This window comes from Podarcis vaucheri (assembly GCF_965113315.1).
Source record: "Podarcis vaucheri genome assembly, chromosome: 2".
Taxonomy (NCBI): domain Eukaryota; kingdom Metazoa; phylum Chordata; class Lepidosauria; order Squamata; family Lacertidae; genus Podarcis; species Podarcis vaucheri.
Window position 1 is genome coordinate 119,767,321 of NC_138760.1, and position 26,723 is coordinate 119,794,043.

The following is a 26,723-nucleotide window of genomic DNA, read 5'->3' on the forward strand; positions in this document are numbered from 1 at the left end:
CTGCCTTTGCAGGGGGCTGGACTAGATGACCTTTGGGGGATCCTTTCCAGTTCTACAATGATAGGTAGAGCATCTGCTTTGAATGCCGAAAATCCCAAGTTCGATCCCTGGCATCTCCCACTGCTGCCAGTCAGTGTCGACAATATGCGGCTGGATGGGACCAAAAATTACAACGCAGCTTCCTGTGTATATATATGTATGTCAGAGACCTATGAAAGTCCTCCTGGGTCTGAAAGCGAGCTATCCCGCATCGCAGGAGAAAAACACCCGAGAGGTGGGCTCCGTGGGTTGCCCGTGAAGCCGCCTGGCCCTTTAACTCCCCCCCCCAACACCCCACCCGCGCGCGCCTCTTTCTCGCTCCATCGCCCCCCATCATCTTCGCAGGGACAGCAAGAGCCGCGTGGCTCGTCCGGGGAAGGAGGGAGAGAGAGAAAGAGGGAGGGAGGCAAAGCAAGGCAGAGACAGGAGGAGACGGCGAGGGAGGCTTTTCTTGGTGGGGGGTGACGCAGAGAGCTTTCTCTCCCTCCTCCGGTGGGTCTCTAACCCCCCCCCCCGCCTCCACAACAGACACACAGACACAGAGGGGCAGCCACGTCGAGAGCAGCGGCAGAGATGTCTTCGGAGAAAACAGGTGAAGGATGGGTCTCTTAATAAAGGATGCTGCTGGTGGGGAACGACCAGGCGGGGATCGGGCCCGCCTGGGTAGCTGGGCGCAAGGTGGGCGTTTGGTGGGGTTGGGGGGGGGAAAGATCAGATCTGCATCAGAGGGAACGGCACATGAAGACTGTTTATATATATATATATATAGCGTGTGCCATTCCCTCTGATGCAGATCTGAGATACATATATATATTGGGGGGTTTTTTTTGCACATGTGCCCATCAAGCTGTGTGCGGGAATTATCCCGCCGTGTGTGGTGCTGTCAGGAGGGGGTCGTGCAAATGCTGCGCGTTGTGCAGAATGGAAATATTTCGGTGCAATGTTCTGTCCACGAATGCAGCTTGCAGAGGAGAAATTTGAGAGGGAGCATGGGTCCGCTGTGAGGAGCGGAGCGCAGTTCTTAAGGCTCTCGCAACCGTGCCAGCCTATCACTCGGTTGCTGGGATTTGTGCTGCGGAGCTCTTGTGGAAAATGCCTTTGTGGTTGTGTTGACAGGTGTGCAAAGGAGGAGTGCAGAAGCTGAAGGTATCTGTGTATATGGCCTTTCCAAAGGTTGTGCAGTCAGCTGGGGCCTGTAGATTGCATCAGTGCTGGTCCTGCTCAGAGTAACCCCATTGAAATGAATAAATACAGCTTACAAAGGCCCGTTAATTTCTGTGAAAAAGAGAGTTAGCCTCAACCGTGTGTGTGTGTGTGTGTGTAATGCGCTTGCAATTATTTGGGTTTTTTTCTCCCTCAAACATGCACAGAAAGGAGGATGTTTGGTACGCTGGAGAGTTGGGTGAGCTTGTGCATTGATCAGATGTTTCCACGGAGGTCACCGGCACAGGTAGCGTGTGCAACGGGTGAGGGACGCAAGATTCCATGTGCGAGGTGTGAGACTGTTTAGCAGGAGCGCTGTGCCGGGGGTAACTGTGTGCGCATCACTTTGTGATGTCATCTGTTATGTGTCTGGGTGTTCGGGGGGTGTGTGTGTGTGTGTGTGTATCAGGCAGGGTGTGAAATGGGAGATGGGATCCGGCAGGTACAGAGAGCAGAGGGATTATGCCACTGATATGACATGACAAGCGGAGCCGCTTCTGTTTATACTGCCTCGCCAAATATTGCCGCGAGGAATGTGCATCTGCATTTTCGCAGTGGAGAGAAGACTGTATTTATATATCGTTTGGGTTTTTTTAAGTGTGGGGGTGTGGGCCGTCATGGGGGTACACAACGGGGTTTGAGGTGTGAGCCGCACAGCATCTCTCTGTTAGTAATGGTGTCAGGCTAGGTCTGATTGCTTAGGATTCTGCCTTTGGGGCAGGGGGTGTAGAGGTCTCTGTGGGTCCCAGTGTTTGTTCGTCCCTTGTTCATCCAGAGGCAGAACAAGGGTGCCCTCCAGATACTGGACTCGGGCTGCCACCAATCCAATCCAACATGGCAAATGGGCGACATCTAAAGAAGGGCTTCCCCTTGATATAGAAGGAATGGCGTGGGCATCTAAGGAGCGGCTCAATTGCATCCAGACTTCATAAGAATATCTAAAGCGCTTTCCTTCATTGTGACTCTGCTTGCATTTAAGAAAAGGAAGGGATGTGGTATGAACCTTTGGTCAATCAGATAGAACTATAGAATTGTAGATTTGGAAGGGACCCCGAGGGTCATCTAGTCCAACCCCCTGCAATGCAGGAATCTTTTTGCCCAACATGGGACTTGAACCCACAACCCTGAGTTTAAGGGTCTCACGCTCTACCAGCTGAGCTGTCAGAACTCGGTTCTCTCAAGATTCTTCCTTTGTTGTTGTTGTTTAGTCGTTTAGTCGTGTCTGACTCTTTGTGACCCCATGGACCAGAGCACGCCAGGCACTCCTGTCTTCCACTGCCTCCCGCAATTCAAGAACACTGTCCAACCATCTCGTCCTCTGTCGTCCCCTTCTCCTTGTGCCCTCCATCTTTCCCAACATCAGGGTCTTTTCCAGGGAGTCTTCTCTTCTCATGAGGTGGCCAAAGTATTGGAGCCTCAGCTTCAGGATCTGTCCTTCCAGTGAGCACTCAGGGCTGATTTCCTTAAGAATGGAGAGGTTTGATCTTCTTGCAGTCCATGGGACTCTCAAGAGTCTCCTCCAGCACCTTACTTGCCAATCTTACACACACACACACACACACACACACACACTCCGTGCACCGCTATCATGTAAACATAGCTCCCTTTGGCCTTTGCATTTTCCCATCATTTGCAAAGGAAGTCGGACCACAACCTCCAAAACACAAATTCACTGACACAGCTTTTGCATGTTCACAAATGATCTGATACCTGGGGTATGTATGGAGGCTAGGGCCTGGAGCTGAATGCGGCCCTCCACGCCTCTCTACTTGGCCCTCAGAACTCTCCAGAGGCCACACACCTCTCCTCAGACCACATCCCTCACTTGCCCTACTTCACAGTATCCAGGAGTGCTTTGTCTGGAAGGTGCTCTTGATATCTGGTAATGGCTTTTGTTTGCCTAAATCAGAGCTTTCCAAACTGTGTGTTAGTGTATTGGCTGCAGCTGTGTCGTGCGAACGCTCCCCGCGCTCCTCCCGGGGCTGGAAAGGGGTTTAGTTTAACCTCCAGTTTGCTAATAGAACTTAATTACTGTGTTGCGAAATAAAGCGTATCTTAAAAGTGTGTCCCCCAACATGGAAAGCTCTGGCCTAGATGGAAATTAGCCCACTGTACAAAGGTTAAATTCGCATTCCTTCCTCCACGCGTTTCTGTCTCTGGCCTTGTCCGCTATAGGAATGTGGGCCCCAGAAAGTTACCCAGAAGGGAGAGTGGCCCCTGGAGTGAAAAATGTTCCCCATCCCTGCCATATACCACAAACGCCATACATTTAAAGCTCATTCAGTGCTTGCTCAGCATCCTTAACAAATTACAGGTCCCAGAATTCTCTGGGAGAAGGCATGCTTAAAATGTGCGATGGATGTGCTTTATATGGATAGTGCCCCCACACACATACACACACCCGTCAGTACTAACACATAATCAATGCACACAGAGCACAACAGAAATCCAACACACTACATCCTAGTATACAAATGTATTTTATGCATGTCGCACTTAGGCAGCCCACGACACCATACACAAACACATGGGCATGGACACGCACAAGTATTTTCCACAACAGTTTCTGAACTCGCAGGTGCACACATGCAGCAGGCAGAAACTTCCACAGAGACACACTCATTGCTGCCACTCCAAAAGGGCTCCTTCAGGAATCCCTTCTGTTTTATGCCCCACCAGAACTAAAATACCCTTACGGGAACTAACGAAGCAATTTAACATACTTACAAAGGATGTCAGCCCGTTTGAACATGCACATCATTCTAGGACGACATGCCAGGATCACGCAGGTGGTTTTGTGGACACCCATGTGACCTGTTGCTCTCCCACACTTACACAACAAAGTGTAGGAAATTTGGGAGTGGGGAAGCTTAGGCTTTGGAGCCGAATGTGGTCCTCCAGGGCTCTCCATCAGCTGCTTGGAGATTTCCTGAGGACAAACCCACACCCTGCCAGCCCTGCCTTGCACCTTGCTTGAGGGTTTTTACCTAGCTGGAATAGGTCCTTGAACTCTGACCATGGCTCTTGCTTGTCTGGGTGGAGGGACAGAGAAGAACATGTGTGTCTAAGTGTGCGGAGTGTAGAAACTACACTCCTGTAGGAAGGGAAGCTTATTGCTCCACCCATTTTTGCCTCTGGCCCTGCCCACCGCTGGCATGTGGCCCTCAGAAACCTGGCCCTCGGGTTGCAAAGGATTCCTAGCCCCAATTTACCTCATGGCCTTTGTCAGGGTTACTTCCAGATCCTAGCTCACAGAGGATCACGCTAGCCAGCGATCGTTAAATAAAAGTCTTTATTGAGTTACAGTCTCCATTCTTGAGCTGCTGCGTGCAACCCTACGCCTTATGCTTAGGTCGGCGAAGCTCCGTCTGAGTCTCCGCCCCTTGCGCACCAACTTAATATCCTAGCCCTGCTCCATCTTTTCCGCCTGACAGTTCTCCTCTGGGTCCCTCTGCCCCCCTGGGTCTCTTCCTTCCGGGATTCTTCTGACGCTGACCCCCCTGACTCTCCTGTCTCCTTGCGCCGGGCTTTAGGACCTGGCTCCCTTTCCGGGCTGCCTACTGCGCCACCTTCCTGTGCATTTGAACTTGGCGCGCGCGCCCAACCTTCCACTTTCCGTCTAACCGTCACTTCGCTCCCCGATGGAGGTGTGGCCACTCCTGACTCGTGCCCTCCCTCCTGTTGCGAGCTGCCAGCGCTTGCTCCCTGGCGCTCTTCCTCTTCCCTACTCTCTGGCGGTGACGTTGGTCCCGATCTCCAACTGCTCCCCTCTGAGTCCCCTCTGGCTCTTTCTTCCTGGGGTGTCCCCCTAGTCTCCCCCCTTGCCCTGGCCACTGGTGCTCCTTTTTGTGAATCTTCTGATTCACTGGAAAGACTCGGAGATCTCGGGTCGTCGTCATCACTCATCCTTTCTTCTGCCTCCTCCCCTTCGCTCTCTGTTTCCTCCCTTGCCCTCGCCTCTGCTCCTGAACCCCTGACAGCCTTGAATAGCCTTCCTTTCTCCACGCACATACACACTCTGCTCTTTCCTGTTTGCATGCGTATATGTATGCGCTCTATGTGGGGCTACCTTTGAAGGTGACCCGGAAACTACAACTAATCCAGAATGCGGCAGCTAGACTGGTGACTGGGAGCGGCCGCCAGGACCACATAACACCGGTCTTGAAACATCGGCTCCCAGTATGTTTCTAAGCACAATTCAAAGTGTTGGTGCTGACCTTTAAAGCCCTAAACGGCCTTGGTCCAGTATATCTGAAGGAGTGTCTCCACCCGCATCGTTCTGCCCAGACACTCAGGTCCAGCATCGAGGGCCTTCTAGTGCTTCCCTCATTGCGAGAAGCCAAGTTACAGGGAACCAGACAGAGGGCCTTCTCGGTAGTGGCACCCGCCCTGTGGAACGCCCTCCTACCAGATGTCAAGGAAATAAACAACTACCAGACTTTTAGAAGACATCTGAAGGCAGCCCTGTTTAGGGAAGCTTTTAATGTTTGATGCATTACTGTATTTTAATATTTTGTTGGAAGCCACCCAGAGTGGCTGGGGAAGCCCAGCCAAATCGGCGGGGTATAAATAAAGCATATTATTATTATTATTATTATTATTATTATTATTATTTGCACACCAAACCCTCCAACAGTTCTCTGATGAAAATAGTTCCTATTCCATCAAAGGTTGTATAGTTTCTTATCTCCTTGGCTCGAGAGTTGCATACTCTCCAACCTTTCTCCGATGAAAACAGGGAAAAGTGGGACATTCCAGAATAAAAAAATAAACCAGGGTGGCTTCTGTAAATCTGGGACTGTCCCTGGAAAATACGGACATTGGAGGATCTGTGCACACCCATTTTTCTGAGACCAGTGCATTATAGCAGCTGAGACAAAGAATTGCATGCTTGGGAGTCCCCAATTCAGACGTCACCTCTTGGCCACTGACTCACCAAGGCTGCCATCTTATACGCACTTAATGTTAAACTCTCCCACTGAGCTCAAAGGGACTTATTTCTGAATTCCAAGATTGTACGCTGGGGGGCTTTAAGCAAAACGATCTCTCCGCCTCACCTCCGGAGACATAGGAATGATATTAGCCTACCTTGCACCGCTGTTGTAAGCCCCGCTGAACGTTTAGGAAGAGGCCTAGGCCAATACAAAGGGCTTAATTCCACCAAAGTTAAGCACTTCAGCCCATCGATTGGACGGCAAGACGCTTCGGCACGTGCCCACCGCTCTAATTGGAATCAATACGGCTTAGAAGAGCTTAACATTTCCTGGATCTTGCCCCTTGTACTATTATTGCTCATTACGGATTGACGGATGAGATATTCGGAAACAGGGGGGAAGAACGGGTGGCTTTGTTTGCTAATGGTTTCGGTCCTGAAGGGAATGTGAGGTTAATAAAAAAGGCCTCGTCCTTTGCTGGCCCTGAAACATCAGCAGCCATTGAGCTGTTATGCCCCATTTAACCTTTACGAAATTTTCAGAATCTTACAAGCCGGTTTATCCTCGCCATCACAACCAGCCTGCCCGGGAGAGGGATGCTCTCGGTTTTAAAGTTTTTTTTTTCTTTTTCTTTCTTTCTTTCTTTTCTTTTTATTTATGTAATCTTTTCTTTGAAACTTTAATAAATATCATTTAAAAAATAATAATAAAGGCCGGTAACTGATGCCGAGGGAGAAAATGACCTGCCCAGGTTGTGGGGGGGCCGAGACCGCGCATCTGAATCCCAACAAACCTCTCCATGTGCCTTTTGTAATCCACTCACTCATTCATCTAACCCCCTTACAACCTCCCCCCCCACCCCATTTCTCTTCTCCCCCCAGGACACTTCTTCCTTCTCCCTCTATAAATAGAAAGCAGGCAAGCACAAACAAAGTGACCTAAAAAACCCATAACGGGAATTTGTTCACCCTCTGGAGGGATGGCCTACTTTGGAGAGGGTGTGTGTGTGAGAGAGAGAGAGAGAGAGAGAGCATGAATAAAGATCTATTTTGTGTGCTCTGTGTGTAGAGAGGGCAGCTGTATGACCCCCAAAGTGGATCATATATATTTGCCACACTGGAAAAGCTGTCAGTGTGCAATTGTGTGTCGGTGTGCGTGTGTGTATGTGTTGTGTACCTGCCCTCCTTTTTTGACCGCCTCTTTAAAGGATGCTATGGGCGGCCTTTGAGGGGGGCGGGGAACAAACAAACAAACAAACACATCGCCAACGTAATTTAATGCAGAACCGCTATTTGAAGGGAAAGGGCAGCTGGACAAAAATACCCAGAGCGTAATGACCGGTTAGGGACGTGGATGCGGCCGCAGGGCCAGCCTGTGATTCAGCGGCGTGAGGCAGCTGCCTCAGGTGGCCGATTTTGGGATGCTGTTAAATAGGGCAGCAAATTGCTGGCTATCTCGTTTGTTACTCTGTTGGTAGTTCCTAGGTTTCTAGGGCAGGGGTGGGGGGGGATTTTTCTCAGCCTGAGGGCCGAATTCCCTTCTGGCCAACTCTCTGAGGGCCACATGTCAACGTTGGGTGGGGCTAGAAACAGAAGTGAGTTTTTAGCCAAAGCGTTCAGTAGATTTCCGCTTGCGCAATTGTCATCATCTTCCTCTCTTCTCTCTTGTGCCATTGGTCCATCTATCTCAGTACTGCCTGCACTATCTGGCAGCAGCTCTCTAGGGTTTCAGAAGGGGGGCATGAATCTGGGGCCTCTTGCATTCAAATCAGATGCTCTGCCACCGAACTACAGCCCTGTTCTGAACCTCAGGCCCAAAGGAGGGCTTGGGTGCAGGGATACCAAAGAAGGATCTCAAACGTGCCATGAAGAATTAAAGAAGATGTTGAAAATATCAATAATAAAAAAAACCGGAGATATATCTCCTTGGATTGATTGGGGAAGAGATACCACAGGGGTGGGGGGAGAATCTTCTTATATGCAAGTACAGAAACTAGAGTAGTGGTTGCTGCTAAGCAGAAGTCACAAACTCTAACCTTAAGGGAGGAATGGATTTGTAAACTAAATGAATACTTGACTCTGGCAAAACTAACAGCTATTACAGTGGTACCTCAGGTTACATACGCTTCAGGTTAAATACACTTCAGGTTACAGACTCCTCTAACCCAGAAATATTACCTCGGGTTAAGAACTTTGCTTCAGGATGAGAATAGAAATCGTGCTCCGGCGGCACAGCAGCAGCGGGAGGCCCCATTAGCTAAAGTGGTGCTTCAGGTTAAGAACAGTTTCAGGTTAAGAACGGACCTCCAGAACGAATTAAGTACTTAACCCGAAGTACAGTGGTACCCCGCAAGACGAACGCCTCGCGAGACGAAAAACTCGCAAAACGAAAGGTTTTTTCGTTTTCGAGTTGCCTCGCAAGACGAATTTCCCTATGGGCTTGCTTCGCAAAACGAAGCTTGCCCCGGGGACAGCGGATCTTCTCTTTTGAAGCAAGGGGCTGCGGGGAGATCGCTTCTCCCCACCGCCCCTTGCTTCAAAAGAGGTCCGGGGGCAGCGGGAAGCGACGCGCTTCTTCCCCGCTTCCCCCGGATGTCTTTTGCAGCAAGGGGCTGCAGGGAGATCGTCTTTTGCAGCAAGGGGCTGCAGGGAGATGGCGGAGAGGTTCGCGAAGCCTGGGCGCGCTGATGTCAGCGCGCGCAGGCTTCGGCATGCCGGCAACCCTCCGCCAGCAGCGGCAGCGCTGCCGCTGTTGGCGGAGAGGTCCGCGAAGCCTGGGAGCGCTGATGTCAGCGCGCGCGGGCTTCGGCATGCCGGCAACCCTCCGCCAGCAGCGGCAGCGCTGCCGCTGCTGGCGGAGAGGTCCGCGAAGCCTTGGCCGGACAGCTTTTGAAGGCAGGCGGGGGGGGGAGCAAAGACAAGAAAATTGTAGGGGGGCGGCGGAGAACGTGTCAGAATGATCAGTTCTAGTGCTTTATTAAATAAAGGCCTACACATTCTCTGACAGCAAAGCAGCCTGCCAAGTCCCTCAGCCTTTATAGATGTGGGGTAAACACTGCAGCGAGGGGATGGCTTGTCTGTGCCCAAGCAAACATTCATACCGTACATTCTTTATACACAAAGCAGCATATGTCACTTTGGCCAGGTACTTCTCATCGCTTCACATGACCAGATGAGGGCATAGGTGGCAAATACCCAAATCTTACAGATAGCGCCCCTTTCTGGGCACAGAGCCCAGCACCTCATGCCCCCAGATAAGGATAAAGCAAGCCGATTAGCGGATATCAAAGGAAGTGAATACAATCATGATCTCGTTGCTACAACAACTACCATTTACCGTAATCATGGGGATATACCGACTACCAAGATGGTGTTTGCAGAGCTTCCGGAACAGTTCCACACAAGCCCTTCCTTTATAAAGTTGTCGCTGATTTTCAGGGGTGCTAGTTTCTGAATAAAATCCTCTTAGAACATGTGCTGCAAATAAGATTTCAAGGCCACAGGCTGCAGCAAGTATCACACATACGGACTGAAACAGGAAGACTGTCAGTCATGATTTTATGTTTCTGCCAAAGAGAACAAGAATGGTGACAACATCCTATTCTCTCTCCCCCACCTTTTTAAAGGAGGGTGCCTAAAATTCCTTTTAGTTTCTAATTGCAATTTTCCTTTCTAAGCCAATGAGGGGCGCGTTGCTGTTGCTTTTTAAAACGTTATTGGGCCAAGGTTGACAGTGCCAGATAATACCCTTTTAAAAGCACATTAGAATTTAACATCTTGACAAAGGTGTGCCAGAACCCCCATAAAATAGCAGGCAATGAGCCAGTTCAATCCTCAAAGGCACCGGAAGCGACATTATTGTGCTGAAGAGCAAGTTGCCGTTGTGATCAACGGAAGCATAAATGCGCACTGAAGGCACGATTAAGGTCCCCTGTTTGCTATATTAAGCTGAATCAGATTAACCTCCTCATTAAGGGAAACTGTGCCGTGGAATACTTTAGGTGCAGCTGAGTAAATGGCGCTGTTAGTCAGGAAATAAGCTGAGCTTGACACAAAGTAGTGAGCTGGTGGGCAAAAAAAGGAATTTACGAACTGAAGGGAACGTAGGCAGCACAGCACTCCATCCTAAAATCTAACAATACAGAGCGATCATATCATACTGACACACACACACTCATATATAGGTGGCAAGCAAGGTTAATGCAGGCAGCACGTTGGAAAGAACCACAAATAAGTTTAATAACTAATAATAATAATAATAATAGTAATAATAATGAGAAAACAACAAAGGATTAGTGAGAGCCAGTGGTGGTGTAGTTTTTAGAGTGTCAGGCAAGGGCCTGGGATCAGGGCCCAAACCGCTGCTCTGCTCATCCATGAAACTCACTGGGTTAACCATAAGAGCCAGTCAGAATCTCTCAGCCTCAAGGATAAAATGCGGAGGAAGAGAACCACGTTTTCCCCCTTGAGTTGAAGGATATACAGTGGTACCTCGGGTTAAGTACTTAATTCGTTCCAGAGGTCTGTTCTTAACCTGAAACTGTTCTTAACCTGAAGCAGCACTTTAGCTAATGGGGCCTCCTGCTGCCGCCGTGCCGCTGCTGCGCGATTTCTGTTCTCATCCCGAAGCAAAGTTCTTAACCCAAGGTAATATTTCTGGGTTAGCAGAGCCTGTAACCTGAAGCGTATGTAACCTGAAGCGTATGTAACCCGAGGTACCACTGTAAATGTAATCAATATGTTGCTCTGATGTGGCACGGAGCTGGTGCCACAGGTCCGTCTGGCTGCAGTGCTCAGGAGCAATGGCCACAGGGGCTGCCACTGCAACCCCCACTCCCAGTATCTGCCACCTGCCTAACAGAAGGGACGGCCCTGCCTCAATGCCACTGTCCTATTTGCGCCAGATCGGCCCATCTCCCTGCTCCTTTCAGGTGAAGCTGGTGCCAGAGCGTGCATTTAGGCCCCGTGCAGATGTTGGTAACTTACTTGCTTCTTGTACAGAGTTCTATACGGCTCCCTGGCAGGACTCTTAGCACGAGCCTGCGGCAGGGTTCCTTTTCGGTCAAGGGGAAAGAGGTAAGGGAGAGATTGCCGTGCATTTAGGGGCTCAGGTTATTTACTGGGCTTGATATCACCACGAGGAGCCACCTTGCCCGAGAGCACGGGAAGAATTCAGGCCAGGAACTGTGGGCTGTAGCACTTTAGTGTTCTGCCAGAGGAACAGCGAACATTTTGGAGGGATGTAATTGTAGGTTCTTGCAGGACCAAAGTACCCACCCACAGACCCTGCTGAGTCTTTGTGTGGTTTGTTGCTCCAGTTTTGCTTCTTTCCAATCAGCCCGTGCCGCAACCGGGCATTCCTGCAGCATCTCTGCATGGGATGTGAACTCATCATCCAATTCTTCCTGATAGAGGCATGCTGACTCTCAGGGACGCTGCTTGCTGCATCCCTGCATGTGGCGCCGTGCTGGGCCTTGCCTCCAGCACGTTGAAAGTCAGAAAGCACACCCTTAGTCCATAGCTGTCAACTTACAGATTTGAAAATAAGGGACCAGCAGCCTCGAAAATAAGCGATCAGCAGCCAAAATAAGGGATTTTGCTTAGCTTATGAGTTCCATCGGCCCTTCCCCGCCCGAGAGGGAGGGAGACTCTCACCCACGCTGTCCCCCAGGAGCCTGGCATGAGGCGGTTGTGGCGCAGCCGCTGAAGTGCCACCCTTCTGCGTCCCTCCCCATCCCCTCCTCTTCCTCCTCCCTCAGGCTGCCTCCTCAGCCGCCGCTGCTGCCTCTGGCTTCCCCTGGCAGCGCGACGGAAGTCTCGCAAGAGAGGGGCTGCCTGCCCACCCGCTGCCGCCCGTCTTCTCATGATGTGCCCCTGAGGGGGGAAAGGGAGAGACGGAGACGCGGCAGCTCGTGTGCATGCTCTCTTTTGCTCTCTCGAGGCGGAGGACCCCGAACCGCTGCTTCCCTCCTGAGCCGGGCGGCCATGAAACCCGGGAAATTTAAGGGACATCATCAATCCGGGACAGCAGCGGGACACAGCACTGGGATAAGGGAGTTTCCCGCCAAATAAGGGACGGTTGACAGCTATGCCTTAGTCACAGGCAGACTCAGGGGATTGGCTCCTCTGGAGCTCATATCATTCTTAGATTTATACGTCAATAACTCTCTGCAGTTTTATCCCTGTGACAACCTTGTGAGGTTATCTTAGGCTGAGGGATAGGAACTGGCCCCAAGTCACCTTGTTCGCTTAGGAATTTGAACATAGGCCTGCCCAGTTCTAATCTGACCCCCTAACATAGAGACTGAGAACCTGTGGGCCCTTTACATGTCGCTGGACTACAACTCCCACCATGCCTGCCCATTGGCCTTGCAGGCTGAGGCCTGATGGGAGCTGGAGTCCAGCAGCACCTGAAGGCTTAGACCCTGAGACACACACCCTTCCCCCGCTCTAATGGCAACCACACCATGCTGTGCAACAGCGATAATGAAAAGTCACAATGAATGCTCACGTTGCTCATTTGCAATTTAATTGGGAATGTATTGTTACAGGGGTTTTGTCAGCGGGTGAGGCTAAAACCTATGAATTAATAAACGGTAGGATTTTGTATACAGCGGTACCTCGGGTTAAGTACTTAATTCGTTCCGGAGGTCTGTACTTAACCTGAAACTCTTCTTAACCCGAAGCACCACTTTAGCTAATGGGGCCTCCTGCTGCTGCCGCACCGCTGGAGCACAATTTCTGTTCTCATCCTGAAGCAAAGTTCTTAACCTGAAGCACTATTTCTGGGTTAGCGGAGTCTGTAACCTGAAGCGTATGTAACCTGAAGCGTATGTAACCCAAGGTACCACTGTATTTAGGATGAGAAGGGAGAAATACCAGCTGCAGAGGAATTCCTGGGTTAGCCTATGTAAAAGGACCCGGCTGAGCTAGGGCCATTAAGTAACAATTGAGGGCCTTTGAGGGCCATTGGCAATGAACAGAGACAGGGGTTTGGAAGGTTGCTAGGGGTCACTGTATGCTTGAGGAGACAGGGAAAGGGAGTGTGGTAGCCAAGGTTGCTGGGAAGAAGAGGAAGGAAGGAAGGCTGGGACCAATCTTTGGGCAGGCTGGCTGCAGGGCTGACTGGGAGAGATGTCTTGGACTCTAGGGATGCTCTCTTGAAATAACCATGCTGGTAAGATCAGGACTCCCTCCATGCAGACTGAAGGATACAATGGTACATCAGGTTACAAACGCTTCTGGTTACAAACGCTTCGGGTTACAAACTCCACTAACCCTGAAGTAGTACCTTGGGTTGAGAACTTTGCCCCAGGATGAGAACGGAAATTACGGTGCAGCAGTAGCGGGAGGCCCCATTAGCGAAAGCACACCTCAGGTTAAGAACGGTTTCGGATTAAGAACAGACCTCCACAACGAATTAAGTTCGTAACCCGAGGTACAGCTGTACACCGTATTTCTTAAACCTATGACAGTCTCCACCATGTCTTCCACTCTCTCCTGTGGGGATGGCTGGAACCCCATGAGCTTTTGCCACCGCTCAGCAGAGAGAGACAGAGGCACCCGACTTTTGTGACAGTACCCAGCAAGCGTCGGCTGTTCCACGTGGTACAAGCCCTTCCCGACACCTTGTCCCACAAAATCCCTCATGAGCTCTGAAACGGCGTGTCTGAAATGGTGTGTCCTCGCTGTTGAGTCTCTCGCTGGTCAGAGGATGAGTGCTCCCTTCTTGTCTGCGCCAGAGAGAAAGGCTGTTATCATGAGGGAGCCCGTAGGCCACACACCACATGGTTGGGCATCCCTGTTTCTCTCCCCTTGGCCTGGATTCTGAGCCGGCCCAGGACAATTTGTTGCCTGAGGCACAGTGGCGTAGCGTGGAGGGTGCCAGGGGTGCCGGCCGCACCGGGCGCAACATCTGGGGGGGCGCGAGTCCAGAGGGCCCAGCCCCGTCGTGCCCTTGGCCCGCCCCTATTGTCAGAGTGGCCGGCCAGCCTCTGCCTGCTCCTACCTTGCCCACCCGAGGACTGCGGCAGCGCCCGCCCCCGTGGCCACCTACCCCCGCCTCGCCCATTGGCTTGCCTCCCTTGGCCCCGCCTCTCTCCGATGCCCGCGGGGGTGTCCTGCTTGGCGCCGGCGCCTTTTTTCAGGAGGTAGGGAGGCTGGACGGGGAGGTGGGGTCGGAAGCGGGCAGAGAAGGAGGGGAGCTCGTAGCCAAAAGGGCTGCACCGGCCGGCAAAGGGCCGGGGAAAGTTTGGAAAGGAGAAACGCACCGTCATGATTTCCTGGTGGAAGCGGCAGAATTAGAGATGGCGAAGTGTAATTATGTACGAATTTCGCTGGGTGAGACCTTTGGGGATCGATCGGCGGAAATGGGAATCAATTGGAATATGAGAAAGAGAGAGAGAGAGGGACCATCATTCATAGGCATAGATTTGTAGGGTTAGGGAGCGCAAATCCACGGGTTAGGGGGCGCAAATTACTTGCCTTGCCCCGGGTGCTGACAACCCATGCTACGCCGCTGCTGAGGCAAAGGACAAAACTGCCCTCCTGCACATCTCACCCGCATTACTTGGACAGAAGCTGACTGGCAGTTCAGTGCCGGCAATTGGACTGCATATACACCATGCATTTAGAGGACGCACCCCTCAAATAATCCTGGAAACTGTAGTAGGCCTGGCTACAATCCCAGCAGCCTTAACAAACTGCAGTTCCCAGGATTTGTGTATGTGTGTGCTTTGAATGAATGGTGTGCATGCAGGCCATTAGATAGCATTATCCAGCGCACTTGAGAGCAATAGTGCCGTTTAGTGGGTGCATGGAAGGCCTGTGAAGCATGTCGCTCTGATCTCTAGCGGAGGAAAGTGGCCTGGGGACTGAGGAGGAAGGGTTGGAGAAGCTGCCACCCTCGAATACGCTGCCTGAGGTGGTTTGCCTCGCCCTGCCTGGCTTGACTCTGGAATAAACAGCCGTGGGGAATGTTAGGCAAACAATGGCTCTTTGTGGAGCTAGGACAGTAGTCTCCTTCAGGGTCACTGCAGGGGCGGGCGGGCGAGGCAGAGCGCTGACACCAGGCGGCTGTTGACAAATCCCACATGTTTTTGGGGCCAGGGCCAGGCTGTAAGTGTTGAAGAGTAGGCTCTCCAGGCACAGAAGGACAATGGGCTCCACAGCTGCAGCCAAGAAGCGTTGAACTGCCAGCACTGTGGATGCTGAAGCCTTAAAGCTCAACAGTCAGGCTCCTAGCTTTTATACCAGGCCTGGCCCATCCAGAGGTTTCATATTGCCTTTTGGAAGAGAGTTATTCTGAGGCCTTATCATGAGGCGCACCGAACTCATGCGCAGAAGGGCCACAGCTCAGTAGCAGAACATCTGTTTGCATGCAGAAGGCCAGGCCTCAGCTTCAATCCCTAGCACCTCCAAGCCTTATGAGGAACGGCTAAGGGAGCTGGGCATGTTTAGCCTGGAGAAGAGGAGGTTAAGGGGGGATACGATAGCCATGTTCAAATATATAAAAGGATGTCACATAGAGGAGGGAGAAAGGTTGTTTTCTGCTGCTCCAGAGAAGCGGACACGGAGCAATGGATCCAAACTACAAGAAAGAAGATTCCACCTAAACATTAGGAAGAACTTCCTGACAGTAAGAGCTGTTCGACAGTGGAATTTGCTGCCAAGGAGTGTGGTGGAGTCTCCTACTTTGGAGGTCTTTAAGCAGAGGCTTGACAACCATATGTCAGGAGTGCTCTGATGGTGTTTCCTGCTTGGCAGGGGGTTGGACTCGATGGCCCTTGTGGTCTCTTCCAACTCTATGATTCTATGATTCTATGATTCTAAGCAGGATTTATCTGGACAAATTCATAGAGGATAAGGCTATCTCCATGGCGACTGGCCACAGGCATTTGGTTGACCACTATGCGAACAGGATGCTGGACTAAATGGGCTGCTGGCTCTTCCTAGGCCCTTATGAAGCCATGGAGAGCTGCTCTAGTCAGCGTAGATTCATGGTTGCCAAACACTTGCCCTGTCTACAGAACACTTGAAAATAGCTGAGGGTCTTCCCGGACCACTTAACTATTTTTTTCTGCCTGTTGTAGCAATTGCAATGTGCTGTGCTAGAGGCGGCATAGTTCCTAATTGTCTTTTTATTGCTTCTTTTATTTCTTGCATTTTCTTGCGTTACCATTTGCAGTCCATGGATGTAAGAAATAAAGGAGAAATAAAAACAGGATTCAAAATATTTTTTATGTTCAACGCAGATATGCCACGGAACATCTTAAGGAGCAATGGAGGTCCACAGACCAGTTTGGGAACCGAACCCCTGGTGTGTAGACAGTACTGAGCTGGGTCTGAATCGATACAAGGCAGCTTCCTATGTTCCTATAAGGTGGGGGTGTCCCAGCATATGCTCCAACACAGCGACGGCAAAATATGGGATACAGTCTTCCCAGACACCATCTCCCATTTTTTTGATCACAATAGACGGGCAGCCATTTTGGTTTCCATGATCTCACATGATTTTGCGCCACATTTTTCCCTGGAGAAAGATGTTTTTGCGGGGGGCACGGTGCCCAAAACACACATTTTGGGGTGCCACACAAGATTATAGCCCGGGCAGAGCCTTTTTTCTGGGAGAAATTGTGGTGTGAAATCACAGCCACCAAAATGGCCACCATTCTCTCGCCTGCTTGCTACTCCTTGTTGGCACGGCTTGGTGGGCCTAGGACAGCCTTCACCAGCCTCGGTTCCTTTCAGGTTGTTCAGACCACAACTTCCACCAGCCACAGCTTCGGTCCAAAGCTTCCAGAAGGCACCTGCTTGTAAAAGGCTGTTCTGCTGACCGAGGTTGTGTGGTGTTATGCACTGAAGTTCTCACCCTGGGCCAGCAGGGGGATGCTGCAGATAGTTCAGGTCCACATATGCAAATAAGGGATTGAAAGTGACGTTCAGTGATTGGATAGTTACATAAAATGGTTACTGTTGCATTCTAGTGGAGCTCTATATAAGCAGGCTGGCTGAACCCTTCAGTTCAGTTCTGTTCTGGCCTGTGAATAAACAAGAGCTGTTTGAAGAATCGCTGTGTCGTCTGATATGTTCACCCACAACTTAACATGTGGCTCAGCTGGGGGGGGGGAGGATTAAGTAGTGGGTGAACTTCAATACATAACAGGTAGGGTGCATGGAAGGCTGAACAAAATGGCGGCAACTGGCTGCCATTTCAGGAGGAAGCGGCAAACACCCATCCGGGCATGTCGAGGCAGCACATTAGGCTAGTTCCCTGCCTCAGGCCAAAGACATTTGTAATTCAGTCTCCCCAGGGTCCCTGACATACCCTCTCCACTGCCTGCCTCTTTGTCACCGGTTCCATACTACAGTCATTTTCCATCGATCCACCTCGCTTTTCAGACAACTGTGATCTCCAAAAAAACAACTCGCATTGATTAAAGTGTGAGACAGAGGCCCTGCCCTCAGGCTTACAAACTGAAAAGACACACAGAACGGAAGAGCGTAGCTTAGGGAAAGGCAGAGAAAGGAAATTAGTTAGCTAATGCTGGAACAAAGGGCTCCCTCAGGAAACCTGCTTATTCAGCATCCATCCTAATTTGCCTGCTCAAAGCTTACATGATTGTTAGTCTAGATTTCCTCAAACTTGGCCCTCCAGATGTTTTTGGCCTACAACTCCCATGATCCCTAGCTAGTAGGACCAGTGGTCAGGGATGATGGGGATTGTAGTCTCAAAACATCTGGAGGGCCGAGTTTGAGGAAGTCTGGTCTAGATCCAGTCTTTCGAAAGCCTTCATTCTTATTTGTTTACACGGTGGTTATATGGCAAGGAGCATTCATCCTGATAGACCTGCAGGGTGTTCCTACATCTCACTGTTAGTTATAGTCATTCATTCATCCCACATTTTGCAATGTCTTTCTCTGTCACTTTCTAGACTGCAAAAAGGCCCCTCCAGGCTAGTGCCTGTAATCAATGCAATAATAATACGTTAGTAGTGGATTTATGCTGGACAGTTCACCCAAAACTGGGATGTTAATCTTCTGGGACGCATTCCCACATGAGTCATATGACCCACGACTCACTCTTGCCCCCTCAAGTGTTTTTTTGGGGGGCGAGAGCACAGCGCGATAGCACAGCACCCAAAATGGCCGCCACAATCTCACAAGAAAAAACCAGGATATCCTGTTTTCCCCCAGGACACTTGGCAGGTATGCCATTCTGCAGTTCTGCCGTATTTCCCCAATGTTACTATGTCATTGACTTACTGCAAGCAAAGCACCCCAAAGCTTTTGCAGGTGCAAATGATATTGAAAGTGCGGATGTGTATAACGCCCCAATAATATCATGAGCACAAAGCATGATGAATGATTATTGGAAAAAAGGGACATCTGGAGGGGCACTTAATTGTGCAAACCTAAAGCTTGGGTTGTTTTTGTATCCTGCAAAATACAGACTGTGAACCTTCGTTTCTGGGCTTTGTTCAATATGACTGCATGGTGTGCCCCTTGTATATCAGCCTGGTAAGATGCCGTCACATTGCATCTCTCTGATGAGTGCTTTGATGTGTAGCTGGGCTTCCATCGAAAGAGCATTCCACCAGCATTAGAACTTATTTGAGCTAAGAGAAAAGCATACATAGGTCTGGTACGTTTGTTCCAAAAGCTGTTTTCACCAGTCATCCGAATGCCAGAATGGAGAGAATGTGTATCAGGTTTGTAGGCAACAGGAAGCTCAGACAGATTGCAAGCACTTTGGTGGACGAGATTTGAATTCAAGACAATGTTGCTGGATTCATTAAATGAATGTGTCTTTGTTTGGTTGTTGAAATGGAGGTTTCGCAGAAAAGGAAAAGACACAAGTAGTCCTGTTTGGGGGTTGCTGTTATTGTTTTGGGGCAATCCCTTACCAGCTAAAGTCCAATTTTTCAAATTATGCTGTGCTGCTGAGTGTATATTGATGCCCCTTTAACATCTTTCCTTTGTGGTTCCCCACCCCCATGTTGTCTTTTCCTTCCTCCTTAGGACTCCCCGACTCTGCCCCCCACACCTCTCCTCCCCCCTACAACGCCCCTTTGCAGCCGCCTCCTCCACCCCCGCAAGATGCCCCCATCCCCGGCTACAGCGACCCCCCTGCCACGACCGTCCACTCAGGCACTGCCACATTGCCCCGGCTCGGAGGGGCTGCTACCCTGCCACGCCCTCCCCCTACATCAGCCACCCTGCCGCGCCCTCCGCGCCACCATTCCGCCACCCTGCCGCGCCTCCCCCCGGATCCCTACATGCAGGAAACTCAGTTCAATGGAGCCCCTCAGGGCTACGTCGTGCAGACTCATCCACCAGTCGGGACCCTACCGATCGGAGGCTATATGCACCCGGGATACCCTGTCCAGCTACAGCCGTGCACGGCATACCTTCCGGTCTACCCAGTAGGGGCGGTGAGTTGTTGATGGTGGTGGGCAATCTGAAGTGCTTCTTATGGGTGTGATCAACTTGCGGGCAACTGCGTCTATGTGCGGCGCTAGGAAATCATTAAATTCATACCTGGAAATGGGGAGAGAGAGCTGGAGAGTTCTTGTGGCCCGTGAAGAGACCCTTCCCGGAGCCCAAAGGCGACATCAGTGAGGGCAGAGAAGAGGCTGGATGTGCAGCAGGGCTTTGCTTATGCTGCTCAGCCTTCCCCCCTAACAGCTGAAATGTGGGGCAGCGCAGCAGCCACAGCCACCAATTTCCCTCACATTCTCCTGCCCACAGCTGTCAACTTTCCCCTTTTCTTGCGAGGAATCCTATTCGGAATAAGGGAATTTCCCTTTTAAAAAGAGGAAAGTTGACAGCTATGCTCCTGCCTCCTGCTTCAATTCCAGTTGTGGCTAGTTTTGCTACAGTATTTCTGATCTGGATTGGAGAGAGAGCGGCAGAGAGGGCATTTAGAGGGTGCTCCCCACTTACGCAATTTTCACTTATATACGTAGGGTGCCAGAAAGGTGGGGAGTCACCTATATTATGAGTTTTTGCGTGCTATTGTCATTAATTTGTGCATTTTTAGGCACACTTTAACCTGCATTTGTGTGCACGTTATCTGGATAGAGAACTGCACTGCAAAAATCTGGAGCAAAGTTTGAAAGGTGGCTGTGTTTCAGTCTGTGCGTTGTTTTGGAAAGTGTGGTTTTGGACAGGTTTGCCTTTTAAATTATGGTTATATTTATACCCTGCCCATCTGGCTGGGATTCCCCAGCCACTCTGGGTGGCATTTGTGGTTGTCTAGTCATTTAGTCGTGTCCGTCTCTTCGTGACCCCATGGACCAGAGCACGCCAGGCACTCCTGTCTGCCTCCCGCAGTTTCATCACATCTAAAAACATAAGTGAATATCTAAGAAACTTAAGTGAATCAAGATTCTTCCCCATCCCTAGAACCCTGTCTCCCACCGGCATCCTGAAGTGGTACAGTACTGCAAGTGCTTATTCACATTTATCGTGCCATTCATGTGCCTGGTGCATTACAAACAGGCCGGGCCTATGCTTTCCATAGTTAAAGCTATGGTTTTCCCAGTAGTGATGTATGGAAGTGAGAGCTGATCGCCGAAGAATTGATGCTTTTGAATTATGGTGCTGGAGGAGACTCTTGAGAGTCCCATGGACTGCAAGAAGATCAAACCTCTCCATTCTGAAGGAAATCAGCCCTGAGTGCTCACTGGAAGGACAGATCGTGAAGCTGAGGCTCCAATACTTTGGCCACCTCATGAGAAGAGAAGACTCCCTGGGAAAGACCCTGATGTTGGGAAAGATGGAGGGCACAAGGAGAAGGGGACGGCAGAGAACGAGATGGTTGGACAGTGTTCTCGAAGCTACCAGCATGAGTTTGACCAAACTGCGGGAGGCAGTGGAAGACTGGAGTGCCTGGCGTGCTCTGGTCCATGGGGTCACGAAGAGTCGGACATGACTAAACGACTAAACAACAAACAATGCTTTCTGAGGGGTTTACAATATGAAATCCACCTGAGTGTGCTGAATTCTTTAGGCCACCTTTGACACTTCGGGAGAGAAGCAAAATGGAGACGCCTTCCTCCTGTGACACCGGCTTTTCTCCCCTCTTGCTTGCAGGCCTACCCTCAGGCCAACCCTCCTCCACCACCATCTCTGTCCCCTACACAGATGACCCCCGGCATCGCCATCCTGGAACCGAGGCGCCCGCCCCACGATTACCTTCCCATCGCGGTCCTCACCACCATCTGCTGCTTCTGGCCCACGGGGATCATTGCTATCATCAAGGCCGTGCAGGTGAGCAGCTGAGGAAGGGAAGAGGGGAGGTACAAGAATCATAGAACTGTAGACTTGGAAGGAGCCCTAGTCCAACTTCCTGGAATGCAGGAATCTTTCAGGGCTCGAACCCACAGCCCTGGGATCATGAGTCTTATGCTCTACCAACTGAGCTATCCGTATAAGGCCCTGCTCAGCTCAGGACCAGGTTACTTGAGGGACTGCCTTATCCCTTATAAACCCAGATTGCGGCAGTCTACGGGAGAGCTTCTCCTGCAAAGATCTCAGAAACCTGCTATGCAGTAACTCAGAGCAGGGCTTTTGGTGGGGTTGGCTTTGTTCTGTGGGAAAGCCTTCATGTCAAGATACAACCAGCATTTACTATCTGCATTCTTCCGATACCATGGACATAGCTGTCAACTTTCAGATTTGAAAATAAGGGAGCAGCAGCCTCGAAAATAAGGGATTAGCAGCCTCACCTGTCCTGGGGACCGTCTACGGGATATCTAACAATCCGGGATAGCAGCAGGAAGCAGCGGGAAACGGTGCTGGAATAAGGGAATTTCCCGCAAAAAAGGGGAAGGTTGACAGCTATGACTATGGAAAACGTAACACTCCTGTTCCAACAGGCTTTCTCAGCGGGGTAAATGGGTCTTTACCACAAGTGTCTACTTTGGTGGGGTTTCAGTCTTATTTAAAATGTATTTGCTATTTCTGTGAGGGGGGGGGTTCATTAGCAAACAAAACCCAAAACCTAATGCTATTTTAGGTTGCATCGGCAGAAGTATAATGTCCAGATCAAGGGAAGTAATCGTCCCACTCTATTCTGCCTTGGTCAGACCACACCTGCAATACTGCGCCCAATTCTAGGCACCACAGTTTAAGAAGGATGTTGAGAAGCTGGAAGGTGTGCAACCAAGATAATAAAGGGTCTGGAAACCAAGCCTGATGAAGAATGGTTGAAGGAGCTAGGTATGTTTAGCCTGGAAATAGGAGACTGAGAGAAGATATCCTAGTCATCTTCAAATATCTCAAGAGTTGGTCACCAGGGCCAGATTTAGGTCTGATGAGGCCCATAGCTACTGCCTCTCCAGAAGCCCCATATGATGTGTTTTGTGCCGTTGAACCAATCACGCAACATTCATTCCCTACTAATAAATCCACAACACTTAAAATATAAATCCAGGGACCTTAAATGAAATCCGGGGATGGATTTTGTCCAGGGACAGATTTGTAAATCCAGGGACTGTCCCCGGGAAACGGGGACTTCTGGTAACCATAATTTAACAGCCTCCAATGAAGGAGAGTCCTTCCGAGGTAGACCATTCCACTGTCAAAGAGTTGGTCTACAACCCATCATCATTCCTTGGCAGCTTAGCCAATGGTCAGGAATGATGGGAGTTGTAGTTCAATGACATCTGGGGACCCATGGTCGATGATCACAGCTGTCACAAAACCCTGCTCCATAATGCAGTCCATGGGTTTGAATAGGGTGGCAGCCGATACTGTTGCTGTTGAAGGTTTTAATCTTGTCACAACGGTAAATTCTGTCCCATGTTGTGAGCGGCAAGCCACCCTTTTTCATCCGCAGAAACAGGCTGAAGATTTTGAGGAATATGCAAGCAGTTAAAACGGGGGGAAAGGAAACAGTTTTAATTCCTCAGGAACATATGCTCGGCGCACTCCCTGTTCACGTCTGGCTGGCACCCCTCACCTCCCACACGCGCACACATTTTGTACTCAGTCGCTTCGTTCTGTGCTCTGGAAATAATCCCATGCTTGAGAGGAGGCTGGCAGCCATTTTACCAAGCTGGAAGAGCGCGAGGTTTCTTGCCTCCAGCTGAGGTGCTGAGTCCATCTCTGCCTGCCTGCCTTCCCGCCCACCCATAAAGAATAAATAACATGTAACTCTGGTGCTTGGCGGCCGCAGACTCCTACTCAGAGAGAAAAACGTTCTGGGAACATGCTATGAAGATGACAATGTTGGGAAAGTGCTTGTGGAGTTATTTCTAAAAGCTACAAACTGGTTTTTGATACAGTCCTAAATGGAGTTAACTGTGGGTTAAACCACTGAGCCTAGGACTTGCTGATCAGAAGGTCGGAGGTTCGAATCCCTGTGACGGGGTGAGCTCCCGTTGCTCGGTCCCAGCTCCTGCCAACCTAGCAGTTCGAAAGCACACCAAAATGCAAGTAGATAAATAGGTACAGCTCCGGCGGAAGGTAAACGGCGTTTCCGTGCACTGCTCTGGTTCGCCTGGTTAGTCAGGCTGGCCACATGACCAGGAAGCTGTACACCGGCTCCCCCGGCCAATAAAGTGAGATGAGCACCGCAACCCCAGAGCCGTCCGCGACTGGACCTAACGGTCAGGGGTCCCTTTACCTTTAAGCTTAGGGTGGGGAATACCTTCAGGGGAGCGGGGTGGGGTGGGGGCAGATGTCAGTGATGGGTGGGGCTACAGGCAAAAGTGGGTGAGGTGACAGATGTGGCTCTTCCCTTTGTAATGTAGGCAACATCCCATTTACGCATAGGTAGACCTTCCAAGTATCCCTATTTTCCAAGGGACTGTCCCAGATTTACAGAAGCCATCCCGGTTTCTGACTTGATCCCAGAATGTCCTGCTTTTCCTTAGGACATCCCTATTTTCATCGGAGAACTGTTGCAGGCTTTGCATAGGTCAAGGGGTTTCCACATATAGATCTCTCTCTATCCAGGCAAGCATAAGGTATTCTCACAGTTCAGTGACACATTTCAGGCAAAGGAGGTCATGGAGCAGGGCTGGTGAGGGCTGTGGCTTGGAGAGAATCCTGAGGGCCACATAGAAATACCCGGAGGGCCATATTTGGGCCACGGGCCCAAGACTCTCCACTCCTGGTCTAAGCATTTGAACACAATGGGGTGTGTTTCTTAGTATAACTTACTGCTGATAATCATTTCTTCTCCCAGGGAATCCAGGGAATTGCAATTCCACCCTCTGTGTTTATTACTTGTCCCGGCCTCCCTTGTCCCTCTTCTTTTTAATTTCCTTTCACACACTTGGGGCCCAGTTTCCACGCCGGCATAGTTCGCTCTCTTTCAAGGTTAAGTTATCTGGAGCCGAGCAGGCTTGCTCAGAAGGATCACAGGAAGTTCCAGCCAGACTATTTATTTATTAATTGTTCCGTAAAGCACAGGCCTCCGGACAACTCGCAGAGAATTAAAAACAGCTTTTGAAAGTCAAAAATATAAATAAAGTACCGCAAAGATGCCACAATAAAATCCATAACCAGCACAGAGAACAAAATCCATAGACAACCACAATCAATTAACTGAGCTATTTGGAAAGCTGAAACCATATTAAAAAATAAACAACCCTTAAAACAATCCAGCGGATAATAACAGGGACAGGGAAGAGATGAACAGTCTAACAGAGGCTAACAAAGACAGGGAGGATATTAAAAGGGCCTGGGAGCTCTCCCCACCCCACACACTCTGACCACCTCCAAATTTATTGCAGAGTCCTGCGGGAACCCCCAGAACGGGTAATCCTATGCCCTTTTAAAATGTGGTTTTTTTGAGGGGGGTTGTTATTGGATTGTTGTTTTTATTTTGATTATGTATTTTGTGGTTTTATATTTTGATTTTATTCTGTGAATCGCCCTGAGACCTCCAAGTATAGGGCAGTGTATAAATTCAGTCACTCACTCAATCAATCAAATAATTGGGTTGTATGTTTTGTTTATGGGATGCAGGTGGCGCTGTGGGTAAAACCTCAGTGCCTAGGACTTGCTGATCGTAAGGTCAGCGGTTCGAATCCCCGCGGCGGGGTGAGCTCCCATCGTTCGGTCCCAGCTCCTGCCCACATAGCAGTTCGAAAGCACCCTTAAGTGCAAGTAGATAAATAGGTACTGCTTTATAGCAGGAAGGTAAACGGTGTTTCCATGTGCTGCGCTGGTGCTGGCTCGCCAGAGCAGCTTCGTCACGCTGGCCACGTGACCCGGAAGTGTCTTCGGACAGCGCTGGCTCCCGGCCTCTTGAGCGAGATGAGCGCGCAACCCTAGAGTCGGACACGACTGGCCCGTATGGGCAGGAGTACCTTTACCTTTACCTTTACCTTTACCTTTACCTTTACCTTTATGTTTTGCTCAGAAGCCTATTTTGGCATTAAGCAGCACACGAAATAACCATTCTCCTCTCACTTCTTCAGGTGCGGACTGCAGTTGCCCGCGGTGACATCGTATCAGCAGAAATTGCCTCACGAGAGGCCCGCAACTTCTCCTTCATCAGCCTGGCTGTGGGCATCGCGGCCATGGTCCTGTGCACTATCCTCACTGTAGTGATCATCATCGCTGCTCAGCACCATGACAATGACTGGGACCCCTAGCGCCCGGCAGCCTTGCCTTCCGACTCCTCCTGTGCCCCTGGCAACCGGTGTCAACAGCCCTGGAAGGAAACCGACAACACACCCCGGCAACCATTGCTCCCAAGGATGGTCCTTGGCAACTGTCTCCCCTGCGGTCCTTAGCAACCGTCTCCTCCCCCACCGCCAACAATACTTGGAATGCTTGGCAACCGTCTCCCACAAAGCTCCCGGCAGTATTAATGGTACCTACTCAGCAAAATGACTTCTGGAAGACGATATTCAGACTGAATGCTGACACACCCGAGGGGGCCCGTCAGCTGGGGCTCCTCACAACGAATTTTCCATCCTGCCGGTTTTTAGATTTTTTTATTTTAATCCAGAATACTTTGCTTGCTTCTTTCCTTCCCAAAGAGTAGGCTCCACTCTCTCGTGCCCATGGCAACAGCCGCCTTCCTTCTGCTGCATTCTGCATGCATCCTACTGCCTGTTTAACAGGACAATGCACCACACCTGTGTATTCATTAAGCATTACCCCTTTGTATCCACAATTGCTTTCTGGCAGTTCCACCACGTGAAATAAGGCCAAATAAGATGCCCTGCCAATGTTGCTGCTGTTCCATCAGCCAATTCTCCCTTCCTTGCAGGAGGAGGTGGAGTGACTGAATATTGGGGGCAGTTTGAACCTCTTACCTCCCTTTCATTTTGTTTCCCATCCAAATCCACCCTTCCTCTCTGCACTGAATAATACAGCCTTGCTCTGTTGTCTTTTAGCTCTCTGTTTTAGATAGGAACCCCTTCTAAAATAGGTTGATTCCCAAAGAATTATTCAAGATAGCGGTCAAAAAGATTCATGTGCAGTTAGGAAGCCATAGCCTTCCCTTCACCATTTCATTTGTGCATCTGCTCCTAGCTTCCCAGTCCTTCTCGAGGTTTCTTTGAAGAATGCCCTGTATTGC

At 50.3% G+C, this 26,723-nt stretch overlaps 1 protein-coding gene and 1 long non-coding RNA gene across 6 annotated transcripts in view; one reads left to right on the plus strand and one right to left on the minus strand.

Annotated features, from left to right (window-relative positions):
- LOC309525381 overlaps positions 1-26,723 on the minus strand; it is a 189,785-nt gene that overhangs the window by 137,950 nt on the left and 25,112 nt on the right. The window contains exon 1 of one of the 2 annotated variants that reach the window (XR_014216204.1): positions 12,856-13,077. The exons of the other annotated variant lie outside the window; for it this stretch is intronic. This is a non-coding gene — a long non-coding RNA (uncharacterized lncRNA). Of the gene's footprint in view, positions 1-12,855; positions 13,078-26,723 lie in introns of those variants that run through there. 2 annotated transcript variants of the gene reach the window in all.
- On the plus strand, positions 342-26,347 carry PRRT1 (proline rich transmembrane protein 1). Of its 4 annotated transcripts, none has more exons than XM_082210591.1 (4): positions 342-631; positions 19,196-19,608; positions 21,272-21,448; positions 25,612-26,347. In XM_082210591.1, exons 1-4 carry the CDS (start codon positions 613-615, stop codon positions 25,786-25,788), a joined length of 786 nt encoding a protein of 261 aa, XP_082066717.1. In that variant the 5' UTR covers positions 342-612; the 3' UTR covers positions 25,789-26,347. The 4 variants fall into 4 exon arrangements, with proteins under 4 accessions (XP_082066717.1, XP_082066716.1, XP_082066715.1 ...); XM_082210590.1 differs by lacking the exon at positions 342-631 and adding an exon at positions 13,358-13,394; XM_082210589.1 differs by lacking the exon at positions 342-631 and adding an exon at positions 17,309-18,382 and having other exon boundaries at positions 21,323-21,448.